Source organism: Nicotiana tabacum, chromosome 5, assembly GCF_000715075.1.
Source record: "Nicotiana tabacum cultivar K326 chromosome 5, ASM71507v2, whole genome shotgun sequence".
NCBI classification, from domain to species: domain Eukaryota; kingdom Viridiplantae; phylum Streptophyta; class Magnoliopsida; order Solanales; family Solanaceae; genus Nicotiana; species Nicotiana tabacum.
Genome location: NC_134084.1, coordinates 153,821,764 through 153,843,733, shown reverse-complemented (window position 1 = coordinate 153,843,733; position 21,970 = coordinate 153,821,764). Strand labels below are relative to the sequence as shown.

The 21,970-nt window shown below is 41.4% G+C and overlaps 1 protein-coding gene across 1 annotated transcript; it reads right to left on the bottom strand.

The window, feature by feature from the left end:
• Positions 1 to 12,420: 12,420 nt before the first annotated feature.
• LOC107783786 (cellulose synthase-like protein D4) lies at positions 12,421 to 17,859 on the bottom strand. Its single transcript, XM_016604807.2, has 6 exons — positions 17,147 to 17,859; positions 15,794 to 16,189; positions 14,914 to 15,718; positions 14,282 to 14,686; positions 13,871 to 14,205; positions 12,421 to 13,631 (listed from the first exon to the last, which is right to left on the bottom strand). The coding sequence occupies exons 1-6, from the start codon at positions 17,617 to 17,619 to the stop codon at positions 12,671 to 12,673; spliced, it is 3,375 nt and encodes a 1,124-aa protein (XP_016460293.1). The 5' UTR covers positions 17,620 to 17,859; the 3' UTR covers positions 12,421 to 12,670.
• Between the last annotated feature and the right edge of the window lie 4,111 nt (positions 17,860 to 21,970).

Here is a 21,970-nt window from a genome sequence, read left to right as displayed (position 1 = left end):
ATTACATTTTGAGTTGTAGCTGAAGTCAGGAGCTCGCCTGGAGAATGGAGGTTGTTGTCATTTCAAGTTGAAGTTGAAGTCAGGAGCCCGCCTGGAGAATGGAGGTTGTTGTCATTTCAAGTTGAAGTTGAAGTCAGGAACCCGCCTGGAGAATGGAGGTGTTATATTTTTGAGTTGTAGTCGAAGTCAGGAGCCCGCCTGAAAAATGGAGGTGTTATATTTTTTAAGTTGTAGTCGAAGTCAGGAGCCCGCCTGGAGAATGGAGGTGTTATGTTTTTAAGAAATTGTTGAGGTCATGAACCCGACTAGAGAATGGAGGTGTTATATTTTTGAGTTGTAGTCGAAGTCAGGAGCCCGCCTGAAAAATGGAGGTGCTATATTTTTTGAGTTATAGTCGAAGTCAGGAGCCCGCCTGGAGAATAGAGGCATTATATTTTTAGGAAGTTGTTGAAGTTAGGATCCCGCCTAGAGAATGGAGGTGTTATGTTTTTAAGAAATTGTTGAGGTCAGGAACCCTCCTGGAGAATGGAGGTGTTATATTTTTGAGTTGTAGTCGAAGTCAGGAGCCCGCCTGAAAAATGGAGGTGTTATATTTTTTGAGTTATAGTCGAAGTCAGGAGCCCGCCTGGAGAATAGAGGCGTTATATTTTTAGGAAGTTGTTGAAGTCAGGAGCCCGCCTGGAGAATGGAGGTGTTATATTTTTAAGAAGTTGTTGAAGTTAGGAGCCCGCCTGGAGAATGGAGGTGTTATGTTTTTAAGAAATTGTTGAGGTCAGGAGCCTGCCCGGAGAATGAAAGTGTTATATTCTGGAGAAATAGTTGCTGTTGAAGTCAGGAGCCCGCCTGGAGAATGGAGGCTGCATTATCATTAAATTGCTGTTGAAGTCAGGAGCCCGCCTGGAGAATGGAGGCCGTATTATCTTTTAAAGTCAAGTTGGAGTCAGGAGCCCGCCTGTAGAACAGAGGAGTACATTTCAAAATGAAGTCAGGAGTCCGCCTGTAGAACAGAGGAATAAATTTCAAGTTTGAAGTCATGAGCCCGCCTGTAGCACAGAGGACTATAATCAATTTCAAGTCAAGAGTCAGTAAAGCGGAGGGTTACAACAAAATATCCCCAGCATAAATTCCGCTGCAGAAATCAGAAGGAAGGCTACAAGAGCAAGTTTGAAGATAGATAAGATGTTGTAATCCCTAGTTTAGTCTAGCTTCTTGTCTTCTTTTAGCACGGTGTAATAAGGAGGTCGGAAAGCAGTAGTAACAGCATGTAGCAGTAGTAACAGCAAAATTACAGTTTCATGGTAGTCCCAGCTACCGAAACTTCCCGAACTACATTGACCTGATTCCCCTTTAGCCAAGGATATGTAGGAAACCTTTGAAGTAGAGGTTCGGTCAAATATTTCAAAGATTGCTTCCCACGGAGTATTCGAAACGGGTAAAAATCACTCATATCCGCTCACTTTATATTTGCACGAAAACCCTTCGTATTTTCGGACACAGAGGGGTAGCTGTGAGCACGTGATTTTTACCCTATACGAGAACTACTCCCAAAAATTCAAAATAAAATAATTTTTGTTTGTTTGCAATTGTTGTGAATTTTGGGTTATTTTTCTTATATTGTTTGCATTTCGTTCGTGCATGTTTATGTGTTAAATTAACAAAAAATACAAAAAATGTTCGTATTTGCATTTAGGATTCGATTCTACAATAAGGAGTAATTAAGTTTGTTTTACAAAATCAAATCACAAAAATAATGTACTTCGCTTTTTTTATCATTTGATGTCCCAATTGTGTGATTTTATTTTAATGGGTGTTTAATTTTGTGTGATAATTATTATTAAGAGTTAATTAATATTTAAGTTTATTTAGTTTTGTAATTTAATCTAGGATTTTTTTAAAAAAAAATTAGGAATAAAAAACAAATAAAAAATATAGAGAAAATCGGATTGGGCCACTTCAATTAAAAGGGAAATCAGGCCCAAAATAACCCCTTACCAGCCCAATGCTCGCCTGAAACCCAGTCCGCCCCAACCTCGCCCCAAATGACGACGTGTTGGTCGTGACAATCTGAACCGTCGATCTCATTAGATCGAACGGTTCAGTCCATCTCCAGCACCAACCAAACGACATCGTTTAAATCATCTCCACCAAAGCCGTTGATCTTCGTTGATCATACGGTCACAAATCCCCCTCACAACCCAACTCGTCCATCCCAATAACCGATCCAACCCCAGCACTAAACCAAACGACCCCGTTTCCCTTCCCCAAGTTGATCTGAACCCTCCATCACCCTTAATCCAACAGTTCACATTGATTGACCCTTTTTTAATATATCAAACCCCCCCCTTAATGCCCCTAAACCCATCTCTAGTACCAAACCCCCCTCTCTGTATCGTCTCCAAGTTCAGAGACCAAATCCCCTCTGAAACCCTAGCCGCCCCTCCACTCCTTCACCGTAAACCCGGCGGCTCCGGCTCCGATGACCGCCAAAACAACACCCCTGAACCGCCAGCCCACCCCCTCCACGAATCCACACCTCTTTTTCTTCGAATCATCTCCGGTGTCTTCGAATCTTCAATCGAAGATCGGTCCTAAACCTAGCTGCCTCCACTCAATCCCAAACTAACACCCGACGCCCAGCCGATCTCTCTCGTCCCTAAACCACCCCTAGTTTCCCTCGAATCTAACCGGAACTTGTCGAATCTTAATTCGACTGAACAGCTCCTAGAGAGCCAAAAGAATTCGAGGTTGTAATCGACCTTAGTCAAGTGTTCTCAGTCGAGAACACTCGATTAAGGTCCATTTTGGCTTCAAAACTCAAGTCGAAGTTTCAACTAGAACTGTTCGGAGTTTAGCCTTAATTTCGAGGTATTTTCTTTTCTTCTCCTCTTTTATCTTTCGTTGCTGTTTATCTGTTTTGTATTTCACCATCGTTCCAATTTGTATGGTTGGTTGGCATATGCTGAATCGATTGAGTGTGTTTGTCCGTTAGTTTGATTGTAAAAGTCAGTGTCAATAAGGCCTGGTATAAAGCCATGATTACTCCTATAATGGTTTGGTGTTATTATTTTGTTCAAGCTGTTTCATCTGTGTTGTTTATCATTTTTGTCGCATATGAATTCAGTGTAGTTACAATGATCCATTTGTTCTTGTTTGGATTCAATTTAGGATTGTGTTAGTTCATTTCTATGTATCCGTAACCTTGACAGTTCAATAGGAGTTTGTCCTGAATCATTGTTCTTATGTTGATTCCATTTGATCTGATTTAAATTCTAGTTTGAACGGTCATTTGAATTCGAATTGAATTGGTTATAGCTGAAAGATGTAGTATAGATTAAAGGGTTTAAGGTAGGACATTAAATCACAAGAGTTTTCAGGGGTATTTTGGGGTTTTAAAAGGCTTGAAATGTTTAGTGTTAGTGGTCTGACCGTAAGGGTACTTAATTGACCATTAAACTAATATTTTGTCTAGTAGTAGTGGCTTGGGAAACATAATAGCATGGGGGATTAATTGAATATTATAAGCTGCCCATGCCTTTGGACACAAGACACTTGATAATGGGCTGTAAGAGAATATCATGGGCAAAAAAATGGTGGTGGTATTAGTTTAAGTGTTTCAAGAGGGCCGTGAAGGGGGTCAGTTTTTGGTGATATAAATAAAAGCATTGAGGACAGATTCTGCGTTCAACTAGAATTGAAGCTGAGGTCAGTGGTCCACTTTGGACATTAAGAAAAGAAAAGAGTCTTTCAGTGAGTATTGAGAAAGAGTTGAGGTTCAATTTTAAAACGATAAACTTCAAGGGTCAGTATTTGAGTGTTTTTACTGTTTCATTGGGGTTCAGTTTGGTCCTATTTTGATCTTGAAGAGTTTGGGGTTCAATCAGTTGCTGAATACTACTGCTGATTGGGATTTCTGGTCATTTGCTGTTGTTACTATTGTATTGGTTGGTTTGGTCTTTCCAAAGTCGTATAGGGATCCCACCGGAGATCACTACCCATCGATTGAGCTTGGACCTAAAGTTCGGACCGGTAAAGCAAAAGAGAAGGCCCCAGTCCGAGGTTAAGCATGCATTCATCAAGGAAAAGGTAACCAAACTTCTCAAAATAGGGTTCATTTGGGAGGTAAAATATCCCGAATGGCTAGCAAACATAGTTGTAGTTCCTAAAAGGGGGAATGAACTTAGAATATGCATAGACTATAAGGATTTAAACAAAGCATGTGCTAAAGATTCCTTTCCTTTGCCAAATATCGATCGCATGATCGATGCCACGACCATCCATGAGATCCTTAGCTTTCTCGATGCCTACTCCAGGTACAATCAAATTTAAATGATCCCGGAGGATTAGGAAAAGACTTCGTTCATCACTAAGTGCGACACTTATTGTTATAATGTAATGCCATTTAGACTAAAAAATACCGGTGCTACTTGTCAACGTCTAGTAAATCGAATGTTCGAAGAACAAATAGGTAAATCAATGGAGGTTTATATTAACAATATGCTAGTTAAGTCCCAGTGAGTAGAGGACCATTTAAAATAGACCGTCGACATACTGAGAACGTACAACATGAAGAATGTGCATTCGGGGGTCGGCTCGGGAAAGTTCCTTGACTTTATGGTATCAAATTAGGGGATCAAAATCAACCCCGATAAAATCAAGGCAATCGAAGACATCACAGTTGTTGATAATGTCAATGTTGTACAAAGGTTAACAGGGCACATAGTCGCCCTAGGTCGATTTATTTTGAGGTCCTCAAATAGGAGCCACCGGTTCTTCTTACTGCTCAAGAAGAAGAGCAATTTTGCATGGACCCCGGAATGTCAACAAGACTTGGAGGAACTTAAACAATATATGTCGAGCCTGCATTACTTCACACCACAAAAGCGGACGAGCAACTCTACTTATACTTAGCGATCTCGGAGATAGCGGTAAGTGGGGTCATAGTTCGAGAAGAGCAAGGTACGAAATTTCCTATTTACTATGTTAGTCGGACCCTAGGTGAGGTCGAGACCCAGTACCCACACTTAGAAAAATTAGCGCTCGCTTTAATAAGCACCTTTAGAAAATAAAAACCATATTTTCAATGTCACCCAATTTGTGTGGTGATTACATATCTCCTTTGCAATATTTTGCATAAGCCCTAACTCTCGGGTCGATTGGCCAAATGGGCCGTCAAGATCAGCAGGTATGATATCAAGTATCAACCCCAAACGGCCATCAAGTCTCAAATCTTGGCAAACTTCGTGGCCGACTTTACGCCAACCCTCGTACCCGAGGTTGAAAATGAGCTATTTGGGTACATCATCGGGGGTGTGGACCTTCTTCATATATGGCTCTTCGAACGTGAGGGGGTCCGATCTAGGAATTGTTTTGAAGCTGCCCACAGGTAGTTAAAATTAGACAATCTATCAAAACTTCCAAGTTAACTAACAATGAGGTCAGGTATGAGGCAATGATTACAGGTCTCGAGCTAGCTAAAAGTTTGGGAGCAGAGATCATCGAGGCCAAGTGTGACTCCTTGATTGTGGTAAACCAAGTCAACAGAACTTTCGAGGTTCGAGAAGATCGAATGCAGAGGTACTTGGACAAACTACATATAGTCCTACATCGATTCAAAGAATGGACCCTCCAATATGTACTTCGAGAGAAAAACAGTGAGGCTGACGCTCTTGCAAATTTGGGGCCATCTATCGAAGACGACGAGCTTAGCTCGGGGACTATCGTACAACTTTCTCAGTCAGTAATCAAAGAAGGCCATACCGAAATAAAATCCGCAAGCCTAATCTAGGATTGGAGGAATAAGTATATCGAATACCTAAAGAACGGGAAGCTTCCATCAGACCCTAAGGAACAGAGATCTCTGCGCATAAAGGCCTCACGATTCATATTGGCCGAGGACGAAACATTATATAGAAGGATGTTCGATGGACCATTGGCAATATGTTTGGGTCCCGGAGATACCGACTACGTTCTTACGGGAAATTCACGAGGGTACTTGCGGAAATTATTCTGGTGCCAAATCATTGGTTCACAAAGTCATCAGAGTAGGATACTATTGGGCCAATATTGAAAAGGACACTAAATAATTTGTTCGAAAGTGCAACAAATGTTAAAGATATGCGCTGATGATCCACCAACCCGGAGAACAACTCCACTTAGTCCTATCCCCATGGCCATTCATAAAATGGGGAATGGATATCGTCGGCCCTCTACTATCGGCCCAGGTAAAGCTAAATTCATTTTGTTTATGACTGACTATTTCTCTAAGTGGGTTGAAGCACAAGCCTTTGAGAAAGTCAGAGAAAAAGAAGTCATAGACTATGGGACCACATTATATGCCGATTCAGGATGCCTGCCGAGATCATATGCGACAATGGAAAGCAATTCATCGACAACAAAGTGACAAAGTTTTTCAAAGACCACAAAATAAAAAGGATCCTGTCAACACCGTATCATCCTAGTAGGAATGGATAGGCCGAATCGACAAACAAGACCATCATCCAAAAGCTAAAGAAAAGATTGAACGAAGCTAAAGGAAAATGGAGAGAAATATTGCCGAGGTCCTTTGGGCGTATCGAACAACGTCGAAATCCAGTACAAGGGAAACGCCGTTCTCTTCAGTCTATGGTGCCGAAGCTCTGATCCTAGTCGAAGTCGGGGAACCTAGCTTCAGGTTTTGGTATGCAACAGAAGAGTCAAATCACGAGGCTATGAATATGAGCCTTGAATTGCTAGATGAAATACGGGAAGTTGACCTCATTTGAATGGCCGCACAGAATTAGCGGATCGAAAGGTATTACAACCGAAGAGCCAATCTTCGACACTTTAAAATCAGGGACTTAGTTCTGATAAAGGTAACCCTCAATACTCGAGACCCAAACGTAGGAAAACTTGGACTGAACTGGGAGGGACCGTATCAAGTCCTCGATATCGTCGGAAAAGGATTCTACAAACTTGGCACGATGGACAACGAGCAATTACCAAACAATTGGAACGTATCACTCCTCAAACGATATTACTACTAAGGTACGACCTTCTCCATTTTCATTTATATTTTATACTAACCAATTGTAGGTGTTCAATCGAATACGTCGAAGGATTCTTCATTACAAAGTCCTTAGGTCTGAAAGCACACGTTGCACTCTTTTTCCCTTGGACCGGTTTTTGTCCCAAATGGGTTTTTCCGACGAGGTTTTTAATGAGATAACCATTGTTCATGCTAATGAAGAGCAATTCAACAGTATTTGAGGCTTCTTTATAATCAATCTCGAATATTGTGGGCATCACCCTCGGATGTCAACTTTGTTACAAGGAAGATACTACGTTTCAACAGGGTCTCGATAGGTAAAATTTTGTAAGGGCCAAATGGTCAAACGAACCGTGCCCCATGTAGATTACCCAAGCCCCAAAGGAAAACATGTAAGCATGTAAAAATTACTCGAGCCCCACAGGCAAACATGTAAGCATGTATAATCTATTGAGAGAAGTATTTTTCTTTACCAAATATTTCATGCCTTAGAGAAATGTTTACTTTACAATTTCATACTTTTGGTCTATTGTGAAAATAGGCTTAAGGACCGATCACAACTGAAGTTCAAATAACTTACCCCATACTCGGGGGCTGCCGTCTGAAAAATTGACATAATCGAAATATTAAAGTCTCAAGATCATAAGACCTTAAAAAGGCAACCCTCATTTTTATAGGTCACGGCCACCCCACTCGGGGACTGACACTTCGAACAAGTTCAAAGTATAATCGGGAAACATGCCCAAGAGGCAAATCCCAAGTTAAAGGCTACAGCCAAACTAACACGGTTCAGAGACGTCCAAATTCCGTAATAAAACAGGCCTTCTAATATCTTCACAAAAATGGTTAAAAAGGCTACCCTTGGCAAAATTATAAAAGGTTTCGATAACATCAACCCTCAAAAACTCTAAGGGGTACCAGATTGTTCGAACTCTCGAACAACCTTATTTCATGCTAAGGCATAACAAATTTTTTAAGCCGAAAAGGGAAAAAGCCATTCTTTTGAGGCCATATCGGCCTAATTCAAGAGCCCAAGGGACATTTTATTTTTTGAGTTCGAGAAGTCATCCTCACTCAACTAAAACCTAAGGGTCATCCTAATTTGAGTTCGAGCAGTTACTCACTTGATTGTAAAGACTACACTAGCCAGACCTCGATCAAATTGCCTAAGCTTCGAACTTGTGAACAAAATTTTCATAAGGCATGAATGAAACACAAGACAGAAATTGAAATGAAAACAAGTCAGAGAGAAAAGAGGTATTGTATATATAAAAATATTTACAAGGACCGATCAGGGTCCTACACAAAATATTAAAAAGATAAATCCTAAGTTTCCTAACTATTCTCGGGTGCATCTTCCTCTCTACCGTGGTCCTCCCCACTCTCGGACTCGCTCTTACTCTCGGAATCATTATCATCGTCGGAGGAGACCAATGCCTTAGCATCGTCTTCAAGCTCTTTGACCTTCCTTATCTCTTCAGTAAGATCAAAACCTCGAGCATGGATCTCCTCGAGGGTCTCCCTCTGAGATTGGCACTTGGCAAGCTCGGCAATCCAAAGAGTTCAAGTTTGAGCGGCCTCGGTAGATTCTCTAGCTTAGGATTGAGCAGCTTCAGCATCAGATCGATAGACGGCCATCATCGCCTCCGCGTCCACCTTTGCTTTTTCTGCCTCAGATTTAGCTTTTGCAAGTTCGGTGGGCAACCGAGCCTCGAGCTCCTCTATTTTCTTGGCCTGAGATGATCTTTTATCCTTCATGCCTTGAAGCTGACTTTTGGCCAATGACAATTGGGCTCGAGCAGCCTCTTCTCTGAGGCAAGGCAGTCTGTGTTTTGTTTCTACCCCAAGGTCTCCTCCTTCATCATGTTACCCTCCTTACGGAGTTGTTCGATCCCCTCGGCTTCTGTTGAACCTGTGAGATTGAAGTGTTAGACATTGTACCCGAACTGATACCATGAGCTTCTAAGATTTTTATTACCTGCTCAATTAGGTCAGTCTGTTCTTTGTGAGCCGTGGCCAATTCAGCTCGGAGGTCCTTGATCTCCTCTTCTTTTTGCCCGCTGAGAAGTTTGAGGGCATTTCTCTCATCTGTGAGCCTTTGAAGATTGGCCTCACATCAGCTAAGCTAGGGATTTGGAAAATGCCTTCTGATGGAGTGCCAAGGCCTATGCAAAAAAAAGAAAGGAAATTAGACAAGAAAAGAAGAAATAAACACAAGTGTGATATCGACGAGGGGAGTTGATACTTACCTGACTCAGGGCTTGTTGAGCCTCATCGAAGAGACTCAATGCTTCACTTAGGTCGGTAGCGTCTTTGAACCCGGTAAAGTAACCACAGAACGGGTCCTACCCTCCGTGCGCTCCTTCTACATCGGGAGTCCTCATAGATTGGGCCTTCTGAATTGCCTCCTCAGAAAATGCAGGGAGAGTCAGCGAGTCTCCAATTACTATTGCCCCAAGTGATTCACTTGGGGCATTCTCTTCATTTCGAAGGGCCTCAGAGCCGGCCCTTCAGACAGACCCACCGATTGCTCATTTTGACGGGAGGCATCTTCAATATCCAACAACTCGGGGACTTTGCCTGGGTCATCTTCCAAGACTCCCTTGGTTCGAGGCGGAATCTCTTCGACCCTCACCGACTTAGCGGCCTTTGGGGCCTCGATGTTGATCTTCACTCGGGCCACCAGTTCAGAGCCGTCATCTTCATTTTCTTCTTCTTCCTCTCTTAGCCGCTGAACTACCTCCGCAGGCAGGGCGACAATGTCTTTCTTCGGCTTACGAGCTGGATTTTTCTTGGGCTTTGGATCCTCGAAGGTTGAGATCCTTTTCCTCCTTTTATCCTTCACCGGTTTCGGGGCCGGGGGCAAAGTATCCTCTACACTAGATGGGGGCCTCATAACATCATCTTTTCCAAGGCCTGCATGAAAGGAAATCAAGTGAGTATGAAAGAGACATTTTAACAAAAATCATCAAATATGTGAAAATGGGTTTACCATGATTTTTGGCCTTCCATCGGCCCCTTGCTAAATCGCGCCATGAAAACTCAGTGTACGAAAAAGTCGAGGCCAGGTACCGAACCTAGTTCTTGAGGTTAGGAATTGCACCGGGCATCCAAGAGATCGCTACATCATGGAAAAAGATATCGATAAGAAGAAGCAAAGGAAACAAAACAATAAATGGAAGCTAAAAGTGGGATTGTACTTACGCTTCATATTCCATTTCTCAGGTAATGACATCTTCTCGGTCAGGATTAGGTCGGAAGTCTTCACTCGAACGAATCGGCCCAGCCATTCTCTATCCTTGTCCTCATCTATGCTCGAGAACAATACCTTGGTAGCCCGACGCTGAAGTTTTATTAACCCTCATTGATAGAGACGGGGCCTGTATAACCTGATGAGGTGGTCAAGGGTGAAAGGCATCCCCTCGACTTTGCTCACAAAGAATCGGAGCAGAATAACAATCCGCCAAAATGAGGGATGGATTTGACCTAGGGTTATTTTATATTTACAGCAAGAATTGATGATGACGGGATCGAGGGGGCCCAACGTGAAAGGGTAAGTGCAAACACTTAGAAATCCTTCCACATGGGTAGTGATGTCTTCTTCGGGGGCCGGAATCACCACCTCTTTGCCTTCCCAGTTGTAGTTTTTCTTTACCTGCTTAAGGAAACTCTCAATTATCGAGCATATATACCTCGACATTGGCTCGCATCAACCAGGGACCAACGAAGTTTTCTCGATCTTAAAATTGGAAGTAACGACGCACCCCCTGGGAACACACTCCTCAGGGCGCGGCTCCACCGGTGTTTTTTCGCCAGCCGGTCACGATAAAGAAGCATTTTCCTTTTGAGGAACAGTTTTTGACGTTTTTGCCATTTTGGTGTGAGTTTGAAGAGAGAAGAAGATAATCGAACTTGGTGTTTGAGAGGGGATTAACAACAAATCCTGAAGATTTTGTAGAAAGGAAGAACTTAAGAGATGTAAAAGCTTTGGAGATTAGAAGAAAGTGAAAGTAAAAGCAATGAGAAAAGGGTTTATTTATGGGATTCACGGCGACGATTCAAAGGTACTAGTGGCCGACCACCAGCTGATACTCATTAATGACTTGGGGAACTGTACCGACGGGAGGTTTCCATCATTTCCGTCGATTACGTCACGAGGATGACGTCATGACAGGTCAAGGTAAAAAATCGAAGGCTCAATTCGTTTCTTGTCATTACACTCCAAAAAATGAGGGGACTACCTGTATACAGTTAAAATCAGGCCCATCCGATTTACTATTTGATCGAGACCAGGGAGTTGCATCAAAGGTCGGCACCGTAGTGGATCAGACCAAAGCACGGGGACACAGTATCGAGTTCGGGAATCGAGGTACCTGTCGAGATTGAGGTCAGTGGCGATCGAGACCAAATGAGACAGACATCGAGCAAAATCGGAGATAACACAATAATAGAAAGGCAAGATACCCGTGACTGGTCGAAGATCATGGCGTTAATCTCAGAACGGATCAAATCAAGAAAGGTTAATTAGCTAATCATGGGATTTCCTTCTGTAATTAGAGTTATACCATAAGTAAAATTCTTCTACTATGTAAAGGGGGGTTCCAATCATTTGTAGGACATTGTTCACAGATATCAAAGCAATATAACACTTTCTCTTTCGTTTATATTCTTGTTCATCAGCTTGTTATATTCTTAATTGTTCTTGCACCAATCAGTTCGAGGGTACTCTAGCTCGAGGGCTAATTCCATTCAAACACTGGTTTGCTTTACTTTATCGTTAATTTCTATCATTAACCTTCACGTTTATCAATTGGTATTAGTTGAAATCACGTGTCCTTAAAACCACATTATAAGTTTAATTGTTATCCAATTTTTAGGGTAAACAAGTATAAACACTATAAGCTCAAAGGAAGACGTTGATAAACTAATTAAAATTCAACATAGAGGTTTAGAAGCTTAACGGAAAAGATATGAAGCAAATTACGCAATTCTCTTTGAATTACTTAGATAATATGTCGATTTCCTATTTAATTTCAACAATGATTGAAATTATCTTTATCATTAATCTACATTCATTTTATAACAATTGTGTTTCCATATATGGGGTTATTCTAATCGTGAAACCCTTAAAACTACGAATTTTAGTTATTCCATTATAATTCTAGCGTTGTTTGGTAAAAAAATAAAATACTTTATCAAACTTCAAACAAAGACCTTTTTTGGTGACAATAAAGTGAGAAGATGTTTATTTATTTATTTATTCTTTTCTTACGAATATGTTAAAGCCAAAAATTATAATGATGCAGTCGGCCTTTATACGACGGTAAAAATGAAAGAAAGTTGATCTATCTTATGGAAAAGGAAAACGAGTTAGGAATTACATGTGCAAAAGAAAGTACAAAAACATCAAAAGGCAATAACTTAGCAAATTTTGTAAAACATAACAATGTTTCCTTAGTGGTCTCTTTCGAGATACATGCTACTGTAAATATTTCGAGATCCATTATTTTTTTACTCAGAACTCTATATACGCAAACAAAAATTAAAAAAAAAAATATTCATAATAAATTACATTAATTCCAAATCTACTTTCTCTAAATCCTGATGCAACATATATTTTGGTTTTAATTAATCTGAATTGATGACTTAAGGAAACTGAAAGCCACCAATACCTTGTACAGGCTTACCTTGCTGTGGATTTATAGCAATCCATAACAAGGAAAGTGTAATTGCAATAAGTCCTGACCAAACAAACACAATTGTTGGTGTTTTTCTTCTTCTGCCCATTAATCCTTTAGCAAAAGGATATAAATGAGCTAAAACCCAAAAAGCAAAGAAAGCTCCACCTATAAATTTTCCCCATTCTGGAACTGTAGCAAACACTGCCCTGGAAAATGCAATCACAATAGCAATAATGTTAATCATACCAATAACTATAGGTGGGATCATCAATGAAGTCCATTTGACTAAGTACAAATCGGCGTAGATGTCGTCGACGTCTTCTCCAGCAGATTTAGAAGTGAGTGTGAAAGAAATCTCAATGCCAGCAATTACTTTGAGTAGACCTTGAACTACAGCAGCAAGATGTGCACTAGTTCCTGAAATGAGCCAAAACTGTTCGTTTCGCCACCAATCTTCTAGTGCAACTCCCGACCATTTCACTTCCAGGAGAGCTAACCCGATGAGACATACAGTTATAGTTAATAGAAATATGAGGAATGCGACGTTGAGATTCTGGACGATGAATTGGCCTGAGATGAGGGAGAGTGCGGGGAGAAAACAGTAGACGATTAGGAAAAGGGAAGTGAAAGGATAAATGCCAACGTTTAGGTACGCGAGACGTTGGAGGATCTTGAGTTTTCTGGACGCGAGAAAGGCGTTGTTTCCTGAGAAAAAGATTTCAACAGAACCTGTTGCCCAACGGAGCACTTGGTGAAGCCTGTCTGTTAAGTTTATGGGCGCTGATCCACGGAAGGCATCGCGCTTTGTGATGCAATATACAGAACGCCATCCGCGGTTGTGCATTCTGTATCCAGTAACCACATCTTCTGTCACTGAACCATAAATCCATCCTACTCGATCACCCCACTCCGTCTTGTCTTCATACCTGCATTAATTAATGTTGTGAAAACGTGACACCTCAAGCGAATACCATATCGACAAAACACTGGAGAGATGCTGGGTATATAAGTAAACAAGCCTTAGACCCTAGTGGCGCGTTTTAAAGTCGTGCGACCTAGGCTCAAAGTGGACAATATCACTAGTGGATTGGGCTATTACATATGGTAACTGAGTTTACCAAAAACTTGTAATAACTTGGAATTAATTAAATACGAGGGAGCTTACCAACAAGATATGACAGAGACTGCTTCGGCGACAGTAGTGGCATCGAGTGGTTCCCTTGGGGCTCGAAGAGCACCAGGAGGTCGTCCAAACTTGACAGCAGGGTGATCAGCGATAGGGCGGCCTTGGAACTCAGCAATTGGAATAGACTCTGATAACATTGTTGAGTTTCCGAAACGCTTAGGTAGTAGATTCACATCTAAGTCAGGATCAAAATCTGTGGCTTTCAGTGCCTGAGCCTCTGCACCCTTTTGTTGTATCTTATCAGGTTGTGCTGGATCAAAGCCGTAAAGTGCAAATCGCCTAAACATGCAACCCGTGCCCACATACATAGGACCCTATATATAAATGGACGAGCAAGTTTAATACGGTTATGAAATTGAGAAAAATGCAAGTCATGTGTTTGATATGTACCTGGAGGCCATCAAGTGCACGCATATTTCCATCGAAAAACACAGTATTGTGATTGGCATAACGATCAGAGGGATCGATGCCTTCAAATCGTTGAGGGAATTGAATATAACATATGTCTTCTCCACCTCTATCCATCATGAAACACATCCCTTCACGAATAGCTAAGCAGTTGTATATATAGTGATCACAATCAAGGTTGAGTATGAATGCGCCATTAGACAATATAGCGGAAGCTCGCACCAGTGCGTTCATGGCACCAGCTTTTTTATTGTGATCATACCCAGGCCGCTTCTCACGCGACACGTACACAAACATTGGAAGCCTTATGTCCACGTCCGAAAAATCCAAAAAGTTTTCTTCACCCCCTCCCATTAGTGGATCACTACTTGGGGGTTTCAACATTACCTACAAATTAAATAGGCATATATTCGCAAAATGAATGTATGGCGATTAGTTTTCTTTTAAAAAAAAAAAGAAGAAGAAAACTATGTACTATTTGTTTAAGAACACCAACAACAAACCAAGCGTAATCCCACAAGTGGGGTCTGGGGAGGATAGTGTATACACAGACCTTACCCCTACTCTGAGCAGGTAGAGAAAGTAATTTGTTTACGAAAGTAACCATTATATACCTGAAGGATTCCAGGATGATCACCTTTGGCATGATCCCTACTCGGGGATGCCCATGTTCCTGGCCAGTGAGTTCCATCAGCCATCCAAGTAGCCTTTTGAACTTTGATTATCTCTGCAGGATCAGCGCCGCTCTCTTTCATGTGCTTTAACTGCTTCATTTCCTCTCGAGCGTTAAATGCATCTGATCTCCTTCTTATTGAATCTGGCAGACCATTTATCCTTACCTTAAATTCATCATATTCCCTTTTAACCCTACGTCTATCTTTGACGAAATCAGATCGCTTCTTGTTCTTAGTAGGATCGCCTTTCAAGGCAAAATAGGCTTCAGGATTCCTAGGCTCAATATCATGTTTCCTGCAGAATGGTACCCATAAATCAGCGAAGCTAGCAGCTTCAGCCATTGCCTCGAAAGTTAGAAGTGCACCGCCATCGTCTGAAATGTAGCAAGCTAACTTCTCCACGGGATAGTCAACTGCTAGAATGGATAGGATTGTATTGGCTGTGACAAGGGGCGGCTCTTTATCTGGATCAGCCGTTGACACGAACAAATCAGTTCCAGGGAGATCCGACCTGCCCGAAGGATTAGATGGTGATGGCATTTCAAACTTCTCGCGCAGTACCACTAGATCAGTAGAGCGGTTAACAGGCGTCACCTTAGGAATTTGATCCAAAATCCATGAAAATGCAAACCATATTTCACATATAATTGACATCAGCCATAGCCATATTGCATCCGGGTTCGGATGTCTTATTCTCCATGTCAAGAAGAATCCCAATACCACTAGTCGAATAACAATTAGCAACCTGTACATTGCCATTAGTTCACAAAAAAATTAAAATGCATATAGCTATCCATTGTAGCAAAATTGAAGTACATACCTATAAGGGCTAATAATACTATGAGGTATCGGCAACTTCCTACTAAGGGGTTTCCAAGGTATTTCAGCAGATGTATCGAGCACGCCTTTTTGCATTCCATCGTCGCCATCATCTCCATCTCTATCATCAGGCCAATAAGCATTTCCATATCCATAGGTACCCTGTGTCTCAAAGAGCCATTTGTTATGATCAAACTCTCCATTTTGATTTCTTTTCATCATAGACATATTGCCACGACTCCCTTTGGCACCATCTGGTGCCGGTAAAGACAATGCTCCATTATTAAAATTTGGGATCTCGTCATCAATATCTCCAATCTTGTAAGGTTCTTTGCAACCAGGGCATAGACCAGTGTCCTTTTGTGCGTCCATGTAACAATCTCTACATATTTTGAACCTAAACGCTCAAAAGAAATACTTATCAGCACAATTTTAATGGATTCAAATTATATACACTAGCAATGTAACAACTTGTTTGCATGGTTGTTTCGTATGTTGTATTGTATCGTATTGTTCCTTTAAATACAATGTTTTTTTTATTGTTACTTAAATTTTATTGTATCTTATCGTTAAATTCATCGTGACGTAACGACGAAAAGTGTAACTTTATGTAACGACCGATTTGATGTAGTCGCATCATTATCTTACCTCTTTTTTTCTCATCTTGCTCTTCCTTGTTAGTAAATATCCTATTTTATCCTCTACCCTTTTTATATAATAATTCAACCCTATTTTCTTTGTAATATTACAAGTTTATTCTTCGTATTGTTGATGTATGACATCATGAAATAACGGCAAACGATATAATCTATCCAAACATTGTATTTATCCAAAACAATATAATACAATACAATACGTTATGAAACGACATGTAACAACCATCCAAACAAGTTGTAAAGCAAATTTTAATATGTAAAAGTAAGGTAGTATCCATTTTTATCAGATTACCAATTAATGTTTATTACTCCCTCCATCTTTAGAAGAGGTAATTTGACTTGGTATAAAGTTTAAGAAAGAAAAGAAAGACTTTTGAAATATGTGGTCCTAAAAGCTTAAGGGGTAAAAGTTTAGTAGGACCATAATATTTGTGCAGCTATAAAAACTTCTCATTAAGGGTAAAGTGGGTAAAATGAAAAGTTTAAAGTCAAATTGTTTCTAAATATAGAAATGCGTCATTCTTTTTTAGAACGGACTAATAAAGATAAGTGTGTCATTTAAACTGAAGCGGAATGAGTAAAAGATTTACCTATAAATATTCTTTTACAGTATCTGTGCGTGGAACTTAAACTCATTTCAAATTGGTGGAATACACTAGAACAACAACATAAAGAGTGTTTCTTAATTAATTAATTACCTGCATTCACAAGGGATTACATCATTTCCCCTTTCATCTTTCATGATCTTTCCATCACAAGCAGGCATGGAACAGGAGGAACCCTTCGATCCAGCCATTTGAGGATGACTAACTTCAGATTCAATGACCTTATCCATGAGATGTGCCCGGGTAACGCTGTTAAATCCACCGGTAAACAGCGAATTAGAAACGTATTGTTCTTCAGCTTTTGCTGCCACGGACGTGTCCATAGGTTGATTATCAGGCGTTGGCGGAATTTGAACAGTGTAATTCATATAATCACCTGAAAATTCCCCTGACATGTCAAGATCTTCTCTAGACAAGCTCACATATCGTCCACTCGACGTTCGTCGTGCAAATTTTACTGTTTGTCCACTTGAATTTCCTTTATTACCACCCTGAGAACCACCTGGATTTGTTCCTCCAGGGCTACGTATTGCTTTTTTAGATGGTGCTCCTGATAAACTTGCCATTTTTTTAGTTTTTTCAAAACATAACCTATTAATTAAAACTAACTATTTTTCACCAAAATGTTGATGAAAAACTTGTGTTAATTAGGTGGTCTTTGGCAACAGATCTTTCTTTTCATCATTATAGATATGGGAATCACTCTTGTTTTTTCAACGTTGTAAAAATTTTATGAGTACTAAAAAGGAAAGAAAAGAAAGGTTGCCAATTATTATTCATTATAACTATCAATATTACAAGTTTTGTTAGCTAAAACAAAGGTTTAGAATTTTTTTTATTTAGTTTTCCGATTACTACGGAGAACCAATGAGAGGCTCGCCAAGCAAAGAAAGACTTTCGGAAGAGCTGAGGCTTAATTTATGGGGAGTGTTAATTTGGTTGGATAGGAGAGAGTTGTGCGGAAAAATAAACGAGTGGAAAATTTGAAAAGTTGGTTGATAATTTAATAGACAATTAGTTTTATTTATTTAAAAAAATTCTTATAAATTTAAAGATCACTAAACTGAATTTTCACTTTGAAATGGACTGAATCACCTAATATATCGTTGGTAATTAAGCAGGAGAATTACTCATGATCCAACGAGTTAGCATACCTCTTAGTGGTCCTCTAAAATTGATACTAATGAATCTATAGTTCTCATATTTTGAGGAAAAATTACAACAACTAATTAATACTAACACTCTAAGAAAATAAATGAGAAACAAAAAGAAGGATTAAAGATTGAAAGAAAAATATACAAAGAATATAATGTACCGTGCTTCAAGTTCTTATTTTTCACTGTATATATATACCAGATGGACCAACATGGAATTAATGAAGACGTCACATTTGGAGAAAATTAAAACAGAAACACGAAGCAATCAGGAGTAAGCATAAGAAGACACGTATAATGTCATGGAGCCATGCCCCATGACCCCTTGGACGCGCTCCATGGCATCCTGGCAAGCCCCCCAACGCCTAACGCCATGGACGGTCCTGTGGTCTTGGCCGCGCTAAGTGACAAGCGCACCTGTGCCTATGTCGCCCCATGGCATCCTAGCAAGCCCCCCAACGCCTAACACAATGGACAGTCCCGTGGTCTTGGCCGCGCTAAGTGACAAGCACGCATGTGCCTATGTCGCCCCACTAATAGTCTTCGTCAGCACCCAGTCGCAGGCAGATACCAACAGCGCCGCACGCGCAGACAGTGCCGCGCACAGACTCTAATGCTAAAGACAAGGCTGCTACCAACGGACTTGCTTCTACCGTGTAGGAATCTAAGTCTTTTTCAATGTAAATATAGAGTAGTTTTATTTCATGTATTTTCATTATGTCTCTCTAGCTTAGTTAGGTCAAGTCTTGTGACTTTGATTTTTTTTTTTTAAGCATTATTAGGGGGGATCAAGCAATCAAACTTTCTAGCAAGCAAACAATTCTCTATACTGGTGTCTCTCCCCCTCGACACCGTGTTGCTTTTCTGTAATAGCTTTCATTAATGCAATCAAGTTTTCTTTCATTCTCAATTCTCTTTTCTGCTCTCTCAATTGCTCTTGACATTGGTTTTCCCGTACGGAACTGACAATCTCGTCTAGCCTTACGTCGCCCTTCCAAGAAATCTCAGGAAAGCGCCGCATAACAGTTGGTATCAGAGCTTGGACTTGACATCGGACGAGGGAACACATTTCCATTACTCTTATTTCCGACCATGGTGAATCACGGGGACCGCATTGCGGTCCTTGAAAAGACAGTTAACGTATTACAACCCATCATGAATACGATACCTGATCTAAGAACCAACCTAGTAGAAAGGTTGGACGACCTGGACCGCAGGATGCGGCAGGCCGAAGGTGACATCGCGAACATCAGTCGCGACTCTGAAGGAGACCAGCAAACGGCAGCCATTGAGGCAACCGAATTTTTTGGTAAATTCGAGGGCCTCCAACATGAGCAGACTAAGGATTTAGCCTATAGGGCACAAGAGGCAGACAGAGTGACTACCATGCAGCAAACTATAGATAACTTGACAGGCCAGCTCAAAGTTGTCAATGCATCACTACAAGGCCTACTTCGAGCAGGCGAAAACCAGATCGGGGGTGCTATGAACCTCGCCCCTATGCCACAAAAGCTTAAGATCCCTAAGCCAAAACCATACAATGGAGCTCGGAATGCCAAGGAAGTGGAGAACTTCATCTTCAACAGCGATCAGTACTTTGATGTCATGGGGGAGCTAGAAGAGGCAAAAAAGGTAGCAACTACTACCATTTATCTTCAGGGTGATGCTAAACTCTGGTGGCAGGTGAAATACGAAGCCATTACGGTAGGTAAAGATAGAGATGGGCAGAACTTAAGGCAGCCATACGCCAACAGTTCTTTCCCAAAAATGTTAAGTACAATGCACGGAGAAAGCTACGGGAGCTCTACCAGATCAAGTCGGTGCGAGATTGCGTGAGGGAATTCTCCGTGTTCATGCTGCACATATAGGATATGGGGGACAAAGACAAACTGTTCACGTTCCTGGAAGGTTTGAAACCTTATGCTCGTATGGAGCTGCAAAGACAAAGGGTAGACAATTTACCCAAGGCGATCCAAGCAGCGAAATGCCTTGGGGACTATTAATTGGAAACTCGAAAGTATAGGCCTCAACCACATGTTCGTGGAGGATACAAAGGAGGCCAACCTAGCAATGGTGGCCCTAGCAGAAGTGGAGGAGATCGGAGTGCAACCAAATCTAAGACTCATCCTTCATGTAGCAATAGTGTTGCATCTCACAACAATAATCGGGGGAGGAAGCCCCCTTCAGGATGCCGTTATTGCAGCGGGCTACATTGGAACAATGAATGCCCACAGGTGCAGATGAACGCCCATCAAACTTTTGATGATGGGACAGATGACGACTTAGATGATACTGACCAGACATAACCAATAGGTGCCTTCAACACACTTGTTTGTTCTATTTCTGAGGCCTTAGCGAGAACCAGTGTTGGTATCCCTAAGAAGAATGACCCATGCCCAACCACCAAGAAAGGAAAAAATAAGGTGGGTGAGGGGCCTCCTCTTAACCAAGAGAAGACCTTGATGTTCGTCGAGATGAAAGTTAATGGCAAACCCATCGAGGTGATGATAGACACAGACACTACTCACAACTACTTAGCCTCAACTCAGGTAGAGCGCCTTGGTCTAGTTGTGGGAAAGGGTAGAGGTCGTGTCAAAGCTATCAACTCACCGCCTCAGCCAGTGGGTGGAATAGCCAAAGGAGTGCTAGTGAAGTTGGGTTCTTATGAAGGAAAATTCAACTTGCGTGTGGTGATCATAGATGACTTTGAGCTGATAGTTGGATTGGAATTCATGAGGCAAACCAACACCATTCATGTACCTTATGCAGGTATGCTGCTGATGATGGAGGCCAACGGGGCCAAGCCCTGTATTATCCCATGCACATCCATAAAGATAGTCGCGAAGAACATATCAGCCTTACAGTTGAGGAAGGGAGTCAAAAGACATGAACCTACGTTCCTGGCTGCCATTTATATTAAAGATATTGAATGCTCTTCGGGTCCCATTCATGCACCCATGAAGGAGCTTCTAAGGAAGTTTTAAATGAGTTTTAAGACGTCATGCCAAAGCAACTCCCGCCTAGGCGCATCATGGACCATAAGATTGAGTTGGTGTCGGGTGTGAAGCCACCTTCCCGGGCACCTTATAGAATGTCATAAACCGAACTCACCGAGCTTCAGAGACAGTTGACGAAAATTCTAGACACGGGGATTATTGTGCCCTCCAAGTCCCCTTATGGGTCCCTTGTGTTATTCCAAAAGAATCAAGATGGCACCCTACGACTTTGTGTGGATTATCGGGCCCTAAATAAAACCACCGTGAAGAAAAAGTACCCTATCCCAATAATGGCCGACTTGTTTGATAAACTGGGTGGTGCTACAGTGTTCACCAATATATACCTGAAGACAGGTTACTGGCAAGTCCGGATTGCGGAGGGAGACGAACACAAGATGGCCTGTATGACAAGATACGGGGCGTACGACTTTCCGGTCATGCCATTCAGCTTGACTAATGCTCCAGCCACATTTTGCACCCTGATGAACCAAGTCTTTCGAGAGTAAATTGACGAATTTATAGTGGTCTACTTGGACGACATTGTGGTATATAGCAAAACACTAGAGGAACACCTAGAGCACCTGAGGAAGGTCCTAGCCTGACTGCAAGAGCACGAATTATATGTGAAACTATACAAGTGCTCCTTCACTCAAAAACAAATTGACTTTCTTGGACATGTCATCGTGGAAGGGAGGATCAAGGTGGACCAACAGAAAATTTAGGCTATCACAGATTGGCCGCCACCTAAAGATATCCACGCGTTGATG

Excerpts from the sequence above, each read along its gene's own strand:
- LOC107783786 (XM_016604807.2), bottom strand. The coding sequence starts at position 17,619 with ATGGCAAGTTTATCAGGAGCACCATCTAAAAAAGCAATACGTAGCCCT. Across the intron at positions 15,719-15,793 it reads AGTATTATTAGCCCTTATAG|GTTGCTAATTGTTATTCGAC; the intron begins GTATGTACTTCA and ends GGCAATGTACAG. Across the intron at positions 14,687-14,913 it reads ATCATCCTGGAATCCTTCAG|GTAATGTTGAAACCCCCAAG; the intron begins GTATATAATGGT and ends TTTAATTTGTAG.